The sequence below is a fragment of the Haliotis rufescens genome, unplaced genomic scaffold (assembly GCF_023055435.1).
Source record: "Haliotis rufescens isolate VD_foot unplaced genomic scaffold, xgHalRufe1.0.p SCAF_12, whole genome shotgun sequence".
NCBI classification, from domain to species: domain Eukaryota; kingdom Metazoa; phylum Mollusca; class Gastropoda; order Lepetellida; family Haliotidae; genus Haliotis; species Haliotis rufescens.
Window position 1 is genome coordinate 41,382,242 of NW_025963802.1, and position 21,019 is coordinate 41,403,260.

A 21,019-nucleotide genomic window follows, 5' to 3' on the forward strand; every position below is an offset into this window, starting at 1 on the left:
ACTATTTCTTATGTCGTGTTACAAGTCTGGCTAACGCTGACGCATTTTGGTAACTTTCAAGATGTACGGATATGTATGACGTTGTTGGGAAGGTTCTAGATATGGGTGATGATGCTAATCGCAAGAGTCCATATAAGGAAAGTGATGACGTTGTTGGGAAGAATCCAGATAAGGATGGTGATGACGTTGTTGGGAGGAATCAAGATAAGGAAAGTGATGATGTTGTTGGCAAGAATTAAGATAAGGAAAGTGATGATGTTGATGGCAAGAGGTCAGATAAGGAAAGTGATGACGTTGTTGGGAAGAATCAAGATAAGGAAAGTGATGATGTTGTTGGCAAGAGGTCAGATAAGGAAAGTGATGACGTTGTTGGGAAGAGTCCAGATAAGGATGATGATGACGTTGTTGGGAAGAATCAAGATAAGGAAATGATGATGTTGTTGGCAAGAGTCCAGATAAGGATGGTGATGACGTTGTTGGGAAGAATCAAGATAAGGATGGCCATGATGTTGATGGCAAGAGGCCAGATAAGGAAAGTGATGACGTTGTTGTGAAGAGTCCAGATAAGGAAAGTGATGATGTTGATGGCAATGGTTTGCTGGAGGCAGGGTGCTCAGAGGTTCATTTTTACTTTGTGAATTTCACTTTCCTACCGTATTTACCTTACATACATGTACACGAAGACTTACAACATTCTAACTTTACGAGCATATATTCTTTAGTGCTTTAGCGTTACCAACTCTGTTTTTCGCTAATGCAGAACGGTATGGTGCTGGTTTTGTTGTGGGTGTGTAGATATAGATGGAGATAGTTTGTGAGAGTTTAGGTAGGAATATCGATGTCGAAGGCGATGTTTGTGGGAATGTTTATATGGATGGAGGTGACGACGACGTTGTTTGTACGAGTATAGATAGGAATATATGGAGATGACTTTATAGTTATGATTGTAGATAAATATATTAATGACGTTGTTAGAGAGAGTGTAGATAAGGTAGTGGTGACAATATTGGTGAGAGTGTAGTGTAGATATGTATAGTGATGACGGTGTTAGTGAGAGTGTAGATAAGGATAGTGATGACGCTGTTAATTAGAGTGTAGATATGTATATTGATGACGTTGCTGGTGAGAGTCTACCGGTAGATAAGGAAAGTGGTGACATTATTGGTGAGAGTGTAGTGTAGATATGTATAGTGATGACGTTGTTAGTGAGAGTGTAGATATGTATAGTGATGATGTTGGTAATTAGAGTGTAGATATGTGGAGTAATGACGTTTTTAATTAGAGTGTAGATAAGGATACTGATGACGTTGTTGGAGAGAGTCCAAATAAGGATAGCGATGACGTTGTTGTTGAGAGTGTAGATAAGGATAATGTTGACATAATTGGTGAAAGTTCAGATGTGGATGGAGAGTGTAGTGTAGATAGGGATGGAGATAAGGTTTTTAGTGAGATAATATCACGGCGGGCTGTTAATTAGAGTGTAGATATGTATAGTGATGACGTTGTTAGTGAGAGTGTAGATATGTATAGTGATGACGTTGTTAGTGAGAGTGTAGATATGTTTAGTGATGACGTTGTTAATTAGAGTGTGGATAAGGATAGAGGTGGCATTATTGCTGAGAGTGTAGTGTAGATAGGGATAGAGATGACGCTGTTAATTAGAGTGTAGATATGTATAGTGATGACGTTGTTGGTATGTGTCCAGATAAGGGTAATGGTGACGTTGTTGGTGAGAGAGTAGATAAGGATAGTGGTGACATTATTGGTGAGAGTTTAGTGTAGATAGGGATGGAGATGACGTTGTTAGTGGAGCGTAGATAAGGATAGTGGTGACGCTCTTAATTAGAGTGTAGATATGTATAGTGATGACGTTGTTGGTAAGTGTCCAGATAAGGGTAATGGTGACGTTGTTGGTGAGAGAGTAGATAAGGATAGTGGTGACATTATTGGTGAGAGTATAGTGTAGATAGGGATGGAGATGACGTTGTTAGTGAGAGTGTAGATAAGGATAGTAATAACGTTGTTAATAAGAGTGTAGATATGTTTAGTGATGACGTTGTTAGTGAGAGTGTAGATAAGTATAGTGATGACGTTGTTAGTGAGAGTGTAGATAAGGATAGTGGTGACGCTGTTAATTAGAGTGTAGATATGTATGGTGATGACGTTGTTGGTAAGTGTCCAGATAAGGGTAATGGTGACGTTATTGGTGAGAGAGTAGTGTAGATAGGGATGGAGATGGCGTTGTTGGTGAGAGTGTAGATGTTGATGGAGATGACGTTGGTGGTAAGTGTCCAGATTAAGATGGTGATGCCATTGTTAGTGAGAATGTAGATAAGGATAGTGATGGCGCTGTTAATTTAAGTGTAGATATGTATAGTGAGGACTATGTTGGGGAGAGTGTAGATATGTATAGTGATGACGTTGTTAATTAGAGTGTAGATAAGGATAGTGATGACGATGCTGGTGAGAGTGTAGATGTGGATGGAGATGGCGTTTTTGGTAAGTGTCCAGATAAGGATGGTGATGCCGTTGTTTGCGAGAATGTAGATAAGGATAGTAGTTACATTGTTGGTGAGAATCCATAGAAGGATGGCAATGATGTTGATGGCAGATAAGGAAAGATAAGTCCAGATAAGGAAAGTGATTACGTTGTTGGCAAGAGTCCATATCAGGATGGTGATGACGCTGTTTGGGAAGATTCCAGATAAAGATGGAGATGACGTTGTTGGTAAGAGTCGAGATAAGGATGGAGATGGCGCTGTTGGGAAGAATCAAGACAAGTAAAGTGATGACATTGTTGGTGAGAGTCCATATAAGTTTAGTGATGACGCTGTTGGCAAGAGTTCAGAAAAGGAAAGTGAAGGCGCTGTTTATGCGAATCAAGATAAGGATATTCATGACGCTGTTGGTAAGAATACAGATAAGGATAATGATGACATTGTTGGTGAGAGTCCAGATAAGGATGGTGGTGAAGCTTTTGGTAAGAATCAAGATTAGGATGGTGATGCCGTTGTTGATAAGAATCAAGATAAAGTTAGTGATGACATTGTTGGTGAGAATCCAGATAAGGATGGTGATGACGTTGTTGGCAAGAGTCCAGATAAGGTTAGCGATGACGTTGTTGGCAAGAGACAAGATAAAGATGGTGATGACATTGTTGGCAAGAGCTCAGATAAGGATGGTGATGACGTTGTTGATAAGAATCAAGATAAGGTTAGTGTTGACATTGTTGGTGAGAGTCCAGATAAGGATGGTGACGACGTTGTTGGTAAGAATCAAGATAAGGATAGTGATGAGTTCTCCTGCCATGCCACGGCGGCATGTATGCAACTGAGTCTTGATCAGACAATCTTGTCATGTTCGTAGTTGTTAGATTGTGCATAATGGAGTTCATCACATTTTGACAAATAATATCACGTACAAACGAAAACACAATACGATCGATCTTTATGCATCAAAGACTCAGTTTAAGGAGGTACGAGGACAGGCGACCTCTGCACACAACCTGCTTTGTGTGAATGTAACACAGGGAACACAAAATGTGCATCGTCAAGATAACTACACTTTCAAAACAAACTGCGCAAAATCGAATTTGCATTTTGTCAATAGTGATATTCATCCTTTCCTATTCATGAAATATTATGTGTGACATATTAAATCTATCGTGTGACCGCCAGGAGACTTTTGGTATAGTAACTCAAAGTGCAAACAGACAATTGTGACGTATCAAGCACGTGACGTCACGTCTATGTATATGGCTTCATGGCGTCCATATAGGCCTAACGACTGACTTGGAAATTCTTTTCAAAGCTGAAATCGGAATTAGATGCATGTACCTAAAAGACCAAGTAATGTAATGTCTCTATATGAAAACTTTGCCTCAATTTGTCGTGGAAGGATCTATTTATCCTGAGTTCGAATCCTTTACCAGCGTAATCTTAGGCTGTCCTCCCATTGTAAGCTGGACAAACAATTCGATCATTTCATCAGTTGTGATTATGCTCCTTGTCTAGCAGCTCATACCATCAATGTGAATGTTGCTGGCATATGCTAGTCGCAATACATGTCATGGTATTTTACAGATTATTCGTAATATTTTGAACTTCTCGTTTTCAAATGTAATATATTAACTAATAATGCATGATATAATACATAGTGACCAACACGTCCCATTTTAATTCTGGAAACCCAAAAGTCCAGAAACTCTACGGTCTTTGCCCAGTCTCGGTCAAAGGTATTTACAAAAATAAACATGATGTTTTCATGGGAAAATACCAAGGAAGAAAAAATGAAAAAAAAAAGTTCAAAAACTCAATATTTACACTATGTATATGTCGCCTATTTACACTACCTCTCAAAACGTTTTGACAGTTTATCATACGAATTCATGCGCGTGTACACCAATTCATTGGAGTTATTTTCCAACACATTAAAGTTTAGTTAGTTTCTTTTTCATTTCCCATTTTATGTCTCGTTGATTCATCACACTGGGAAATTAAGTGACACTAGGTATGCAATATACAGGTACACGTGCGCGTATTTTAATGGAAACCAAAACCGATTCGTCTTTCATTGCATGACGTCTGGCTGAATATCTCACATTCTAACGACATCTCGAAATAATTATTTAATTATATGCGGTGTCGAACTGACCAATGAGAGTTATGTTTACAGGCGATTGACGAAAACTTGAGTGAATATTATAACACTAAAGCAACTTTTAAATGCATTGTTAATTTGTTATAAAAATGGTAACAGTTCAGAAAAAACAACAGCCTTCTTATGATAATTCTCATATTCTCATTAGGACGTTGTATCTAATTACAGTGTCGGCCTTATTTACAGGTGATTCTACAATACCTGCTCTCGGTCAATTACGATCTACCACACCACGCGTGAATAAACAGTTATGCAGGTGTTGCTGTGGGCAAATACCTAGCCTGAAAAGGTATATTTTTTTGTGGATACATGTTTTACATATTTTCGTTGATATGTGGATATATTAACTACAAAGACAAAAAAAAGTTTATGAAAGATGAATTAGTTGATATATTCAACGAGATGTTTATCATCGTTTAATGGGGTCATTCAACAAAAGTATGTTTGGAGGAGATATCAAAGGAGCCGCCCAATATACACAGTGTCGTCCGGTGAACTACCAACCCACCCTGTCCATAAGAGTTATGTAATCGGTGCACAAATATATTTGATGCGGTGTCAGTGTGGAAGGAGTTTGAATTACGTCCGCCACTGGCCACAGAAATCCTCAAAGTATAGTACCAATCAACGAGGTCAATGCCGTACTAATTACCTAGTGACGCACGTAACAAGGACTGTCAATCTGTCTGCTACAGCTACCATACCATCATCCCTGTCACAACTGGCATATTAACGGCTTATTCAAAATATTAATTGTAGAAACGTCGTTAAGAGACAAACGTATGTCGTATACAGTCCTCATATTTGATTTAAAAAAGTAAGTACGTCAACTGGGAATTCAACTGGATGTCACCTTCCTTATATCAGCTAACAGCCCTGTTTGTGAAAATATGTACTAGACATAAGATTTCAAGACCAATAAAACCATAAAACCGAATAAAATATGTCTTGGTATCATCTCTTATGTATTAGATGATGGTAATGACCTGAAATGTTATAACGTTAGATTAGGACAGAGAAACATTAAAGTATTTTATAATACTTGGGCAACATGAGCAATAAAATGTAGCAACATAAACATGCATAGAAGAGGGAAAATGGTGAAAACAAATTGAAATAGATTTTAATAAAACATTTTTGTACTAAATAACTTGCAAAAGCGGTGCCCAAAATTGTTTGACCGTGTTATGTTTGTTGTAGACTGACGAATAGCAAGTAATTGTCATGCTGTATGCATGGTTCCATGGTTACAGGCCGGCAAAGCCACATTTCGAAAATAGATAGCCCAAATTGATGTGGCTCTCGCGGCAATGGTTATGGTTGCGTGATTGTATAATGTGGCCCACGCGGCTATGCTGTCAAAACATGCTTTGTGATTCTAACAGGTTACCGTATATAACAAAACAAGTCTTGTTTTCTCATTTTTTATTCAACAAGGATAACATATTCATCAAAACTTTACATTGATGAATATGAATAGCATATTAATATCATAATGGATTTAATGTCATTACTGCAGATGACGGAGGTCGCCCATGTGGTCAGCATATTCCATCTCACTCAGATGTTGGTTCATAACTTGCAAAAGCGGTGCACAAAATTGTTTGACCGTGATATGTGTGTTGTAGACTGACGAATAACAAGTAATTGTCATGCTGTACGCATGGTTCCATATACAAATTCAGATATACAACCGGTATGAAACTGAGAACTGAGATGCAAAGTACAACCTGCATTCACACAATATACTTGTGTGTATGCCCTCTCCTCTGAAAAATGTATCACTAAATTATTTGCATTGTAATAAATATAGTAATGATAAAACTTGGTAATTTGGTAGGTCTCCGACAAATATGATTTTCAGTTTTTTTTACACCTTTGATTGATACGGATGACGTACATGTAGTCTAGTCGCTGTATGATAATGTATCTGCTTGTTAGAAATTTCAAATGTCCTGTAATGGCACTGTTCCTAAAATAAGGCAGTTTCTTTTATCGGCTATAAACAGTTGATTCGTCTTGTTACGCAGTCATTTTTACTTGATCGAATGATTTCCACGAAAAATTCCGGCAGAGAGTTTTGTATTATATGATGATATCAGGGCAACTCTTTTTAATGAATGTATTGCTAAATCTTATAATGTTTTAGATATACCTGATATCGACAAACTTTGTTTAATTTTCAGTGACTCCAGTGTGTGTTTTATACTTGCCAACGTCTGCTTTTTAATTCTTAATCGTAGAAAACATCTTTTATATGGATAACTTTTTACTATATCATCTTTATATCATTTATGTATAAATTCTGTGATAATTCGTCTCTCATAATTCTGTTGAATGGTTCTGTACATTTTATCTATGTCAAGTTGTACAAAGCTGTTTTATGTATGTACAGGAGTGAGACGTTGTATTTTATTATATACAGGTATTGTTAATTGTAGAAGATGCTGACCGCCTCCGTGGTCTTGTGGTAGAGCGTCCGCCCGGAGAGCGGAAGGTCCAGGGTTCGATCCTGGGCTGCGTCATACAAAAAGACGTTAAAAGATTGTACTTGTTGTTACCCTGTCTGACGCTCGGCATTAAGGGGCTAAAACAAGGACTGGTCGGCTCGGAGTCAGTATACTGTGTCTGAGTGGGGTATTCATGTTAAACTGCGGCATGGTATCTCAGTGAGCTAGCACTATAAATCGGCATCAGTCCGGACTAGTACAAGCAGCCACACACACACATACACGTGCATGCACGTCGCTATATAAGTGCAATAATCTTGGACGCGACGTTAAACCCAATTTCACCTCACCTCACTGTAGAAGATGCTTACAGCACTGTATCTCAGAACGCAAATCTGATAACATTCAAACATGTAATTAGTACACAGTTAATTGTTACATATGATTTCCTGCATTAACCTTTTTGAACAAAAAGCCTACATGTATACTGAAATCGGTGTCCACTGTTAAAAGGCTATTAGTGCAGTCAGCCATGGTAAATGGAGAGACAATAATATGGTGATTAATTATAGTCTTTTGCAGAATATGCGGGATAAGTGTAGTCATTTATACATATACACATTACACATATACAGATGAAATACACGATATGATACAGTGCAAGAACAAATTAAGATACGGTTTCCATTAAAAATAATTATACGATTATGGATTTAATGAGCACGTTTAATTTTTCAGCCCAACACGGTTGAGATACAGCATCGGCATACTCAACTGGGGTTGTTTTCTGCCGATCGTCAGTTCATTGTTTGACTGAGCACACTTGTATCGGGGTTGTGATACTTTCTTCTCTTTGTTGGCAGCCTGCCACCGGCCTGAAGTTTGAGAAAGGTCTCAGCATGGGACTGTTAATTTCTTCTTAATGATGTCTACAAGCTTACAAACTTGTAGATGTTGGGGCGGTTGGGACCAAACTTTTTTCAGCTCAGAGTGGCACTCTTCCCAGTGTTAGTGGTCCACGAACCCATAGTGTCAAACAGGTTCTGCACAATACGTCCATCAGATTGTAGTGTTCAGCAACATTGTTACTGAATTTCAGAACTCTGGCATGATATGATAATCAAGGATTTCGAAGGTGAACGAGGGGAAAGGCAGACGCACGTGGATTTACTCTCAGGTTATTATTGTCTGGAGTTCACATTTTTGGGCATTTCATATACTAATTGAAAAGAGTTCACCTGCACATGTCCACTTTAGTGAGACAGACTGTAACCAAAAATGCAATGAGCTGTAGCTCTTAATCCCTTATAACAACGACAACAACAACCAGGCTGAGGGCACAGTAAGGTTAAACCGTGTCCACCAGACAATCTCGGGTGGTTAACGCCATATCTCCCATCAAGTCCGCTCTGTTTTTAAGCGCATAATTATTTTTTTACATTCTGAATAGAAGGAATTAAAAAAATCATATTTAACAGACCTACACATTACCAAATACAAAATTGTATCACCCTTTCTAGACTTCGTTCCAATAAACCTGAATCATTCAACTCGCTCGCAAAGGTCGTATACGACTTTAAAGTTAATACATCTACACTGTACAAGTAACTTTTAACTGTATCATATATATCATGATAAGCAATTATTTTCGTTCACATTCTGAGGCTAAATCTGCAAAAGGACAGACAAAATATTTCTTTGTACAATGCAAACGATACAAATGTAGCGGCTGATAATAGAGACAATATGAATATTCTGCAATATATCATTTGTTCTCGTTCAATCTATTGTACATATTGAAGTGATTGTAGAGTTTCAAGGAGTACTAAATTGTTGTGGTATCATGAATGAATTTAGAATATAAATAGCGAAAAACAGTCACCATATGGGATGTACATGTATAACTTGTCTTCCAACACCACGCTTGTGCCGAGGCCCGTGGTCATTAAACTTATCGGTCCCATAAAAGGAGCAAATAGCTCCGCAGATATCCCGCTGTACTTGCTATGGTTCACTCCCAATTGTCAGACGACCTAATCATCAGACAGACCAGTCAAGTGTGACCAGTGTACCTGTCTGGTTTTACCTCCTAATTACTTAGCTGCCCAATACTGTCATACTGTGGGCAGAGTAAGCTACTCCAACTCGTTGAGTGATACAGATTTTAACCAGATTATGATTGTCTTTGTAAGTTGCGTTTAATCTGTGTCAGTTGTTTTATTAGGCAAGACCAGTGGTAGTTTTTCAATGAAACCTTTTAGCCGTTGAGTTTGTTTTGCATTCATTTCATTAAATACATTGTTAGGTAGAATAATAACAAGTTATATAGATTAAACATCTCCCTAACCTGAGTATAATCTCACATGAACTCTAAGTACCGTACTATATTACTTTTAGGAGACAATGAGTATAACTTTTAAGTTGGCATTGTATGCTGTCAGAATGACTTTACACAAATCCCTGCGTCAATGGACCCGTGAAGATCCGGGGTAGAACAGATCTACAACAACCCATTCTTGGCGTAAAAGGGCGACAGCGCTTGTCGTTAGAGGCGACTACCGGGATCGGGTGGTCAGGATCGCTGACTTTGTTGATGCATGAAGAAGAAGAAGAAGAAGAAGAAAATTGTTTTATTAAAGTGTCACATGCTGCAGTACTAAATATATGGACATATAAACATTTCATTAAAAAACAGCACCCGGCCAGTTGGCCTACGAGACACTAATTACATAATGGTACATTTAAAATATATAAAAAAAGAAAGGAAAAATTAGTTGCAACTTTGTATATTACCACACCCACACCCACACCCACACCCACACCCACACCCACACCCTCACCCACACCCACACCCACACCCACACCCTCACCCACACCCACACCCACACCCACACCCACACCCACACCCACACCGATACACCAACGCACACACATCCGCATTAAAATCCCGCTCAAAGCATTCAAACAGGTAAGCATACAAACAGGTAAGCATACAGGACGCTCACAGCAATTTCATACAGGACACTCACAGCAGTCTCATACAGAACACTCACAGCAATCTCATTCAGAACACTCACAACAATTTCATACAGAACACTCACAACAATCTCATTCAGAACACTCGCAGCAATCTCATACAAAACACTCACGGCAATCTCATACATGTCATACATCTATACACATATGCGTCCATATACACACAACTTAATTCATCAATCGTGTATACTAACCTACATGTATAACCAGCATCCATACTAACAAACCAACCTACATACATACCTATATCCATCAAACATAAATCAATCCGTATTATACATACACAGGTCCATCCATACCTATGTCCGTTCAAACACACCTCAATCCAAATATACTAACACAAATCCATACCTATATCCATTCAAACACACCTCAATCCAAATATACTAACACACATACAACCATACATCCATACCTATATCCATCCATACACATATCGATCCATATATACATACACACATACAACCATACATATATCCATCCATTCACACCACAGTCCATATATACATACACAAATACAACCATACAAGTGTCGTACTGAATACAGTATGAACATACATTAAATACAACAGATGATATAAATGAGAGGCACTGTGTACTAACGTACATAAACACACCCGCCTACACACCTACGTGCATATATAAGACAATGCATAACATTATGGATGGGATAAAAAGTAATTAAAATAAAAGCTAACAGTTTATATAAAGTTTACGGCGCCTGTGCATTCTGTAGACAAGGGAGGCTAGGGATTTATTTATACATTTAGTATTCATTAGATAACAGGTCTGTTGCAGTAGAGAAAAGGTCGGGAAGGAGGGCTCCAAGGAGGTAATATAATTCCATAATTATTGGCGTAAAAGGGCGACAGCGCTTGTCGTTAGAGGCGACTACCGGGATCGGGTGGTCAGGATCGCTGACTTGGTTGATGCATGTCATCGTATCCAAATTGCGTGGATCGTTGCACATGATGTCAATCACTGGATTGTCTGGTCAAGACTCGATTATTTACAGACCGCCGTCATACAGCTGAAACATTGCTAAGTGCGGCGTTATACAACTAACAAACAAACAAAACTTTGAGGAATTCACAACAATCACTATGGCGATGTTTGCATATCTTGCAATCAACCTGGAATGTCAAACCCGGGCTTGGTTAAAACAAGAATTGCAGTTAGATCCGCTATATGTTGTAGATCTCCTGTAGTCAAGAGATACAATAGCGAGGCAGAACTATGTCAATTTATGAGGGGCAGACAACTACTCGAACATATATAAACAGAGCAGCCAAAGATAAAAATGAAATCATATCATGTACGAAACAATAAATCATATCAACACAAAAAGAGAAAGTGTATGAGTACTAAAACTTGCAATAGATATGTGTACCCTACGTCCACACATGAGTCCCATTCGACAGTCTACAACACACGAATAACTGTCAAACAAGTTTGGGTACCCCTTCTGTTCAGGTACGTTATTTAGTTCAATAATTTTGTATTAAAATCCTTTTCAATTTCTCTTCACCAGTTTCCCTATTCCATGCATGTTTATGTTGCCACATCTTATTGCTCATGTTTCCAAGTATTGTAAAACACTTTAGTGTTTCTCCTTCTTAATCTAACGTTATAACATTTCAGGTCATTAACATCATCTAATACACAAGAGATGATACCAAGACATATTTTATTCGGTTTTATGGTCTAAGCGGTCTTACAATTGATTTTATTAGTCTTTAAATCTAATGTCTAGTAAATATTTTCACAAACAGGGCTGTTTGCTGATATAAGGAATGTAACATCCATTTGAGGACTGAATAGGACGTACGTTAGTCTGTTAACGACGTTTCTGCAATTAATATTTTGAATAAGTCGTTAATACGCCAGTTGTGACAGGGATGATGGTATGGTAGCTGTAGCAGACAGATTGATAGCCGTTGATACGTGGGTCACTAGGTTATTAGTACGGCATTTGCCTTGTTGATTTGGTACTATACTTTGAGGATTTCTGTGGCCAGTGGCGGACGTAATTCAAACTCCTTCCACACTGACATCGCATCAAATATATTTGTGTACCGATTACATAACTCTTACTGACAGGGTGGGATGGTAGTTCACGCGAGACGGAAGACACTGTGTAAATTGAGCGGCTCCTTTGATATCGCCTCACAACATACTTTTAATGAATGATCCATTAAACGATGATACACATCAGGACCGCGGAGGAAATACAAGATTCGTTCTCGTTGAATATATATATATCAAGGCACCAAATCTTTCATAAACTTTTTGTGTCTTTGTGCTTAATATATCCACATATCAACGAAAATATGTAATACATGTATCCACCAAAAATATACATGTACAGGCTAGGTATTTGCCCACAGCAACACCTGCTTAACTGTTTATTCACGCGTGGTGTGGCAGATTGTAATTGACCGAGAGCAGGTATTGTAGAATCACCTGTAAATAAGGCCGACACTGTAATTAGATACAACGTACTAATGAGAATATGAGAATTATCAGAAGAAGGCTGTTGCGTTTTTCTTAACTATTACCATTTTCATACCAAAATTGACAATGCCTGAAAAGTTGCTTTAGTGTCACAATATTCACTTACGTGTTCCTCAATCGCATTGAAACATAATTCCCACTGGTCAGTTCGACACCGCATATAAATAAATAATTATTTCGAGATGTCGTTGGAATGCGAGATATTCAGCCAGTCGTTATGTAATAAAAGACGAATAGTTTTTTTTCCATTAAAACACGCGCACGCGTACCTGTATATTGCATACCTAGTGTCACTTAATTTCCCAGTGTGATGTATCAACGGGACATAAAATGGGAATTGAAATAGAAACTAACTAAACTTTAATGTTGTGGAAAATAACTCCAATGAATTGGAGTACACGCGCATGAATTCGTATGATAAACTCTCAAAACGTTTTGAGAGGTAAGGCCGGGTTCATTAAAGATCGCTACAATATGTAAAACAGGTGAAATTTGTAAAACTTCTGTAAAGGAGACATCCAACCAAAGGCCCTTTTTAAATAGTAATGTAATGATATAATATTAAGTATATTTCACATGATACAATATACTTTGCACACAGTTAGGTAATGCTTTAAAGGGACTGACGAAAACATGGGCGAAATATTTTAATAACGCCGTAAAATAGTTGAATTAAGCTAAAATGAGTTGAATCATGTGTCATGCTTATAACACCTTTATGTATTTGCGAAACTAAAACTGTTGAGCAAAGGAAAATATTCTCGCCGATGGGCCAAACTTTCTCGTCCAGGGGCGAAATATTTTAATAACGCCGTAAAATAGTTGAATTAAGTTAAAATGTGTTACGTTTTGTGTCAAGATACTTGAAAAATATAAATATATGTATTTGAGAAAGAAAAACATAAGTTTTGAGTAAAGGAAAATATTCTCGCCCATGGGCCAAACTTTTTCTCGCCCATGGGCGAAATATTCCAATATCGCTATAAAATCGTTGAATTAAGTTAAAATGAGTTAAATTTTGTGTCATGATACTTGAAAGATATACATATATGTATTTGCGAAAAAAAACCATGAGTTTTGAGTAAAGGAAAATATTCTCGCCCATGGGCCAAACCTTTTAAACCGAAATATTCCAATATCGCTATAAAATAGTTGAGTTAACTTAAAATGAGTTAAATTTTGTGTCATGATACTTGAACGAATACATTTAATGTATTTGCGAAACAAAAACATGAATTCTAAGTAAAGGAACATATTCTCGCCGATGGGCCTACCCATGGGCCAGTCTTCGCCCATGTGCAGGCCCATGGGCGACATAGTGTAAATATTGAGTTTTTGAACAATTTGTTTTTCATTTTTTCTTCCTTGGTATGTTCCCATGAAAACAGCATGTTTATTTTTGTAAATACCTTTGACCGAGACTGGGCAAAGACCGTAGAGTATACTTTTGGGTTTCCAGAATTAAAATGGGACGTGTTCAGTGAGTTACTATTATACATTCATCAACTGTAACAATCTCAACTATCACGAATCAAGAATATGTCATTATATGCTGAACCGCAAAAGAAACGTCATCCAAGTAACAAACGCATGAAAAGTTGTCATTTAAATATCTGAGTAATTTTTGTCAAAGTTTCTAAAATTTAACTTTACCTTGTCCGGAAAAATGAAATTTGATGATAAAAAAACAAAGCAGATGACAATAAAACCGATTGCCCAAACGCAATGACGGAAGTTGACCATCATCAATCAGCCACGATGACGGAACAATGGTTTGCCTCACACACACACAGTGCACTGTCACTCCAAGAGTTATTGCTTCTTCAATCATTGACACCTGTGACGACAACGATGTACACAATTCATGTTCAAGACTTTGGTATAAATATAATCGAAAATTGTCCATGCAATCATATCTTTGGTGTTCCATCGTTGAAGACACACATCTGAAGGTAAGCTGAATCAGCTTGATGTGAGATAGACTAAGTCAACTGGCATGTCTATTTGCAAGTATTTCTAAACCAGAAGAATATCCGTAATGGTATTTGGTAAAGTGAAACAATGAAAATAACGGGAAATAATGTTTGTACCAATCCTTAATCGAGTTTTTTCTTCCGTGTTAAGACCAGTCTACAAGTATAGTCTTGGTTCTTAGAGCCTCCGTCTATGTTGATCTGAACGATGACACGTATGCGGTTTATCCTTAAAGTGGACTGAACTATTTAAACAACATTCTACGGCAATTTCGTTTTGACTCTGTAATGTTTTGACATCGCTCGTCCGTCGTTTATACCAACCTTTGACTATGATTTATAAATACACCCATGTTTGAAGGTGGCTAAAAGGAAACAAACAAGAAATGGATATTCAATGGGGATGTATTTTGTGCGTATATCGTAGTTGTGTTTTGGGCCTTCAGTTTGCAGTGTTTCGCTGTCTGTGTTTAGCCCAGAAAGGTTTAGATAACGTTTATAATGGTTAGAATAGGTCTCCAGCAACCCATGCTTGTCGTAAGAGGCGACTATGCTTGTCCTAAGAAGCGACTAACGGGATCGGGCGGTCAGATTTGGCGACTTTGTTGATGCATGTCATTGTATCCCCATTGTGTAGATCGATGCTCATGGTTTCAATCACTGGATTGTCTGATCCAGACTCGATTATTTACAGATCGCTGTCATATAGCTAAAAAACATACAAACCTCGTCCTTCACATTCATTTTGGAGTCACATACTCATCATTATCGGTGACCTTCTTTTCAGATCAAATATTACCAACCATGCAATCAACAGTGATTGTCGCCCTTTGTCTGATTGCCTTGACTACATGTGATGCCTTCATGGGTTTCCGCCGTCCCATGTTGCATCGCGGGATTGGGCGTCGTGGCATGGGTAGATTCCGCGGTGGCGGCGGTGGCTACGGCGGTGGCTACGACGGTTATGACGGATATGACGGCTACGACAACGGATACGGCCGAATGGGAGGCCGAGGACGATATGGTGGCTATGACAACGATAATTATGGAGACTACGGCCGTGACTCCCCTGATTTCGGCGACTACGGTATGCACACATTCACCTGTATCTTTTGTTTTGCTGAAGCAAAAAACTTCCAACTTAAAGACATTGCAATTCAATTTGCAGGTTTTGGTCCCTGACTATGTTTTCTTGGTTTATCAGCACCATACCCGACCTGAGAAGTATCAACAATCCCAATATTTGTTCAAAGAAGTAACGGTATTCTTTGGTAATGTTTAGATGTTCACTCTTGATAGTCATGATCATTGCTGTGTACGACTCTGGTCGGAGATGTCATTGTAGCAGCCAAAATGACTCTACTTTCACTTCGCATTTTCACTTATGGACGTCTGGGCCTAAACTGAAAAATGTACCAAGACCATGAAGGATCGTCCATACTTGGTTATGTACCATACGTGTGCTGCCATAAGCTTCACAGTCTTCTTATATCAATATGTTTCACTTAAATGCAACACTATTTATACTATATTGCCGTATTCGTAATTATTATTTTCATTTATTAATAGGACGAGGAAGACGAGGGGGTTATTACTGAGCAGCGCTGATGGCTCGGAAACTTTTTCCCCGGCTGTTTGTTGGACGTTTGCAGCTGACATGCCACTAGAAGATGCCAGCATCCCTGAAAGGCAACCCTGTCCGCTGTCCCACAAGCAATAACACATCCACTTTACCTGGTCATGTATTGATGACACATCACATATTTTTCCATGTTTTTTTCTTTTATTTCATTTTTAAACAATAAAACAGAAAAAAACTTTGCCAGTGTTGTTTTTGACAATGTTTATATCACAGTGGTATAGAAGGAGGACATTGTCGCGTTGTCGCTCTTACAAAAAGAGGAAAAAAAGTGTCAAAATCAACCAAAGCCCGACAGTGCGGAAATGCGACAACGTGACATTTTGCTCATTGTCACGTTGTCACGTTGTCGAGCTTTGTATATTTGGTAGTTTTATCAAAGGGCGTCAATGCGACATTGTTCAAGGTTAAAATATGTCGCATTGTCGCGCTTTTGTTAACTTTGATACTTTTTGCTTGATTTTGTAAGGGCAAGAACGCGACAGGTTTCCATGCAGTAGAGACAGGATTCAATGTTCATGTGTACATGTCTATTGGATGATGTATAGACCAGTATGGAACAATGAACAATAACGAAAAGATTTGATCTTACATGAATTCGCCTGCTATATACATGTACATTGAGATTGTGTTCATCTGGCGGTACTGCTCCCAGTGTCACACTTGGAACAAACTAAATAGTTCGGGATTGGATCATGATACTGGTTATATATAAGACGGATAAGTTGTTGAGGGTCGGCATCGATTTCAGTGAGGTTCACACCATCATAGTCTGCTCGAGTGTTTTCTACACGACATTGGTAGCGGCGCAGTTGATACTGTTACAGACGCACCATTCGGAACAAAACATTGCGCTGTAGCTAAGCACTGTTTCTTAAGTCTGGCTGAAGCTGACGCATTCTGGTAACTTTCAAGATGTACGGATATGTATGACGTTGTTGGGAAGAGTCTAGATAAGGGTGGTGATGTTAATGGCAAGAGTCCATATAAGGAAAGTGATGACGTTGTTGGGAAGAATCCAGATAAGGAAAGTGATGACGTTGTTGGCAAGAGACCAGGTAAGGAAAGTGATGACATTGTTGGGAAGAGTCAAGATAAGGATGGTGATGACGTTGTTGGCAAGAGTCCATATAAGGATGGTGATGACGGTGTTGGCAAGAGGCCAGATAAGGAAAGTGAAGGCGCTGTTGATGAGAATCAAGATAAGGATAGTGATGATGATGTTGGTAAGAATCATGATAAGGATAGTGATGCCATTGTTAGTGAGAATGTAGATAAGGATAGTGATGACGTTGTTAGTGAGAGTCCAGATAAGGATGGTGATGACGTTGTTGGTAAGAATCTAGATAAGGATGGTGATGACGTTGTTGATGAGAATCAAGATAAGGAAGGTGATGACGTTGTTGGTAAGAATCAAGATAAGGATGGTGATGACATAGTTGGTGAGAGTCCAGATAAGGATGTGATGCCGTTGTTGGTAAGAATCAAGATAAGGATAGTGATGACGTTGTTGGCAAGAGGCCAGATAAAGATGGTGATGACATTGTCGGCAAGAATCCAGATAAGGATGGTGATGACGTTGTTGGTAAGAATAAAGATAAGGTTAGTGATGACATTGTTGTTGAGATTCCAGATAAGGATGGTCATGCCATTGTTGATGAGAATCAAGATAAGGGTGGTAATGCCATTGTTGATGAGAATCAAGATAAGGATGGTGATGCCATTGTTGATGAGAATCAAGATAAGGATGGTGATGACGTTGTTGGTAAGAATCAAGATAAGGATGGTGATGACATTGTTGGTGAGAGTCCAGATAAGGATGTGATGCCGTTGTTGGTAAGAATCAAGATAAGGATAGTGATGACGTTGTTGGCAAGAGGCCAGATAAAGATGGTGATGACATTGTCGACAAGAATCCAGATAAGGATGGTGATGACGTTGTTGATAAGAATAAAGATAAGGTTAGTGATGACATTGTTGTTGAGATTCCAGATAAGGATGGTAATGCCATTGTTGATGAGAATCAAGATAAGGGTGGTAATGCCATTGTTGATGAGAATCAAGATAAGGATGGTGATGCCATTGTTGATGAGAATCAAGATAAGGGTGGTAATGCCATTGTTGATGAGAATCAAGATAAGGATGGTGATGCCATTGTTGATGAGAATCAAGATAAGGATGGTGATGACGTTGTTGGTAAGAGTCAAGATAAGGATAGTGATGAGTACTCCTGCCATGCCACGGCGGCATGTATACAGCTGAGTCTTGATCAGACTATCTGGTGATGTTCCTAGTTGTTAGATTGTGCATAATGGAAGTTCCCCTCGCACAAATTATTACATTAACAATATTAAATTCAGTGCCTACATACATGTATATTGCTCAAGGTCTATGCATTCATATTCATGCACAACATTCCCTACTAAATAAATGGAGTTCATCACATTTTGACAAATAATATCACGTACAAACGAATACACAATACGATCGATCTTTATGCATCAAAGGCTCAGTTTAGGGAGGTACCAGGATAGGCGTCCTCTGCACACTACCTGCTTTGTGTGAATGTAACACGGGGAGCACAAAACGTGCATTGTCAAGATAACTACACTTTCAAAACAAACTGCGCAAAAACCAAGAAGCATATGGTCAATAGTGAGATTCATCCTTTCCTATTCATGAAATATCCTGCGTGACATATTAAATCTATCGTGTGACCGCCAGGAGACGTTTGGTATAGTAATTTAAAGTGCAAACAGGCAATTGTGACGTATCAAGCACGTGACGTCACGTCTATGTATATGGCTTCATGGCTTCCATACAGGCATTACGACTGACATGGAAATGTTTTTCAAAGCTGAAATCGGAATTAGATGCATGTACCTAAAAGACCAAGTGATGTCATGTCTCTATATTGAAACTGTGCCTAATATTTACTAATAATGCATAACACGTGATACACGTATGTACTTATAATACATACATTCATCAACTGTAACAATCTCAACTATCACGAATATGTCATTTTACTTTGACTCGTTATCACCTGATGCATGTTTCAGCAGACAGCAATGAAGTGAAACACTGTCACTGAGGCTTTTGGGGATTACAGTTTAACCTTCTAGCGCACCACAGGCGGCTTAGGTTGTATACTCCCCAGGGAGGTGATAATGAAAACTGCACATCCAGTGACCGAGGTAATAATGCAGAGTTTCGAGCATTTGCGGATGGAGTTTACACTTTAAACGTACAGCACTATTATGCATTATTACAAGTATCAATACATGAGTGAGTGAGTTGGGTTTAACGCCGCTTTTAAAAGTATTCCAGTTATATCACGACGTGTCAGCTTCATGTGGGAGGAAAGCCCGAAGTGATGCAGGTCTCAGACGTTTACCACTTCGGTGAAACCCACGAGCACGGTTATGGTGCTGACAAACCTAGAAACATAATCGGGGCGAACCGGGATTCGAACTCACAATCATAGGTTCCTGGCGTGCCCAAGGGACGCAACCCTGCAAAGCGAATCGCGGCGTCTTAGACGACTGGGCCTACTGTGCCCCCTCAAAACATGAGCAATAAGATGCGCACTACAATAAACGTCCAGAAATCGGGTTTCCAGATTAACGGAGAATTGCTAACGGCGTTAAACTGTATATCAGTTCCACATGACCCACGCATGGATATCATATTTTTCTTGCAAGAGAAACAAAACAAGGAAATACGAGAATCATATGTTTGTCGAATAGATTATATTTACATCCATGCTCAATTATAAACAGAAAAAAGAGATGTATTGTTGTTGCTAATTTAAGATCAAGATGTCACGACTTTGGCTCATGTTCAGACAACAGGTGGAGCTGCAACTGATGATGGATCATGTTTTCGAATTCCATGGATGCATGAGTCCTTCAACATTACAACGTTTCATGTACTTGTTATTGATCATGACAGACCAGATTCATTGCCATCAACTCCTTGTCATGTTCTGCGCATAATAGCTTCCAAATCATCTACCAATGTGTCACGTTTGGTGACATTGAATCATTATGCAATCATCTGACATATTAATTTATGCGTCACTGCACCTCATTTATTTCATCTGATATTACACAGCATTCTGTAACTATGTTATCTACTTTAATGGAATAGTATACTTTGCTTTGTTCTTTGAATGAATTATGTAAGGTTCATCTCAATATCTGAATATTCATCATCTTGTGTGATGGTCAAAACATCTATATTACTATGTCATATTGTACATACAATATCTTGTACATACATACATCGTTTTGAAGGACTGAGTGAATGTTGTTTAACTCGGCAATCACTAATCGTCTATTTATCAGTCCCAGACGAATATTCCGCGATCGCGGGGAGATTTGTAGAAGACACAACTTATCGTGGAATTGCAGAACAATTGTGGGATTGCAGAACAATCGTGGAATTGCAGAAAAATCGCGGCATCTACCTTTTGTTATCATTCAATACACTAATGTTCATTATTTACAATTATTTACGATTTTTCTCCTACGAATGATGACTAAATATTTAACATGCGTTTCAAACATACAAAACATGAATCCTACGACAAAACGAAATTACAAATAAATAATTCTCACTTGTAAACATTCTTGTGGTATTATGACTATATAAGTTACCTTTACATCTAACCATGATGAAATATCAATGACACTATGTATATTTACTTGCATCATTGTATGTCTTATCCAATGATAACTGTTTAT

The 21,019-nt window shown here is 38.5% G+C and overlaps 2 protein-coding genes and 1 long non-coding RNA gene across 3 annotated transcripts; all 3 read left to right on the top strand.

Annotated features, from left to right (window-relative positions):
• The first annotated feature begins 71 nt into the window (after positions 1 to 71).
• On the top strand, positions 72 to 2,784 carry LOC124113889 (pheromone-processing carboxypeptidase KEX1-like). Its single transcript, XM_046474363.2, has 4 exons — positions 72 to 224; positions 449 to 593; positions 1,706 to 1,765; positions 2,705 to 2,784. Exons 1-4 carry the CDS (start codon positions 72 to 74, stop codon positions 2,782 to 2,784), a joined length of 438 nt encoding a protein of 145 aa, XP_046330319.2.
• An 11,754-nt stretch (positions 2,785 to 14,538) lies between these two features.
• Positions 14,539 to 16,422, top strand: LOC124113878. The gene is made up of 3 exons (XR_006857814.2): positions 14,539 to 14,611; positions 15,420 to 15,719; positions 16,202 to 16,422. It is a non-coding gene; the product is annotated as an uncharacterized LOC124113878 (long non-coding RNA).
• A 774-nt stretch (positions 16,423 to 17,196) lies between these two features.
• LOC125378301 (putative surface protein SACOL0050) lies at positions 17,197 to 18,556 on the top strand. Its single transcript, XM_048393767.1, has 3 exons — positions 17,197 to 17,713; positions 17,905 to 18,036; positions 18,120 to 18,556. Exons 1-3 carry the CDS (start codon positions 17,197 to 17,199, stop codon positions 18,554 to 18,556), a joined length of 1,086 nt encoding a protein of 361 aa, XP_048249724.1.
• Positions 18,557 to 21,019: the final 2,463 nt, after the last annotated feature.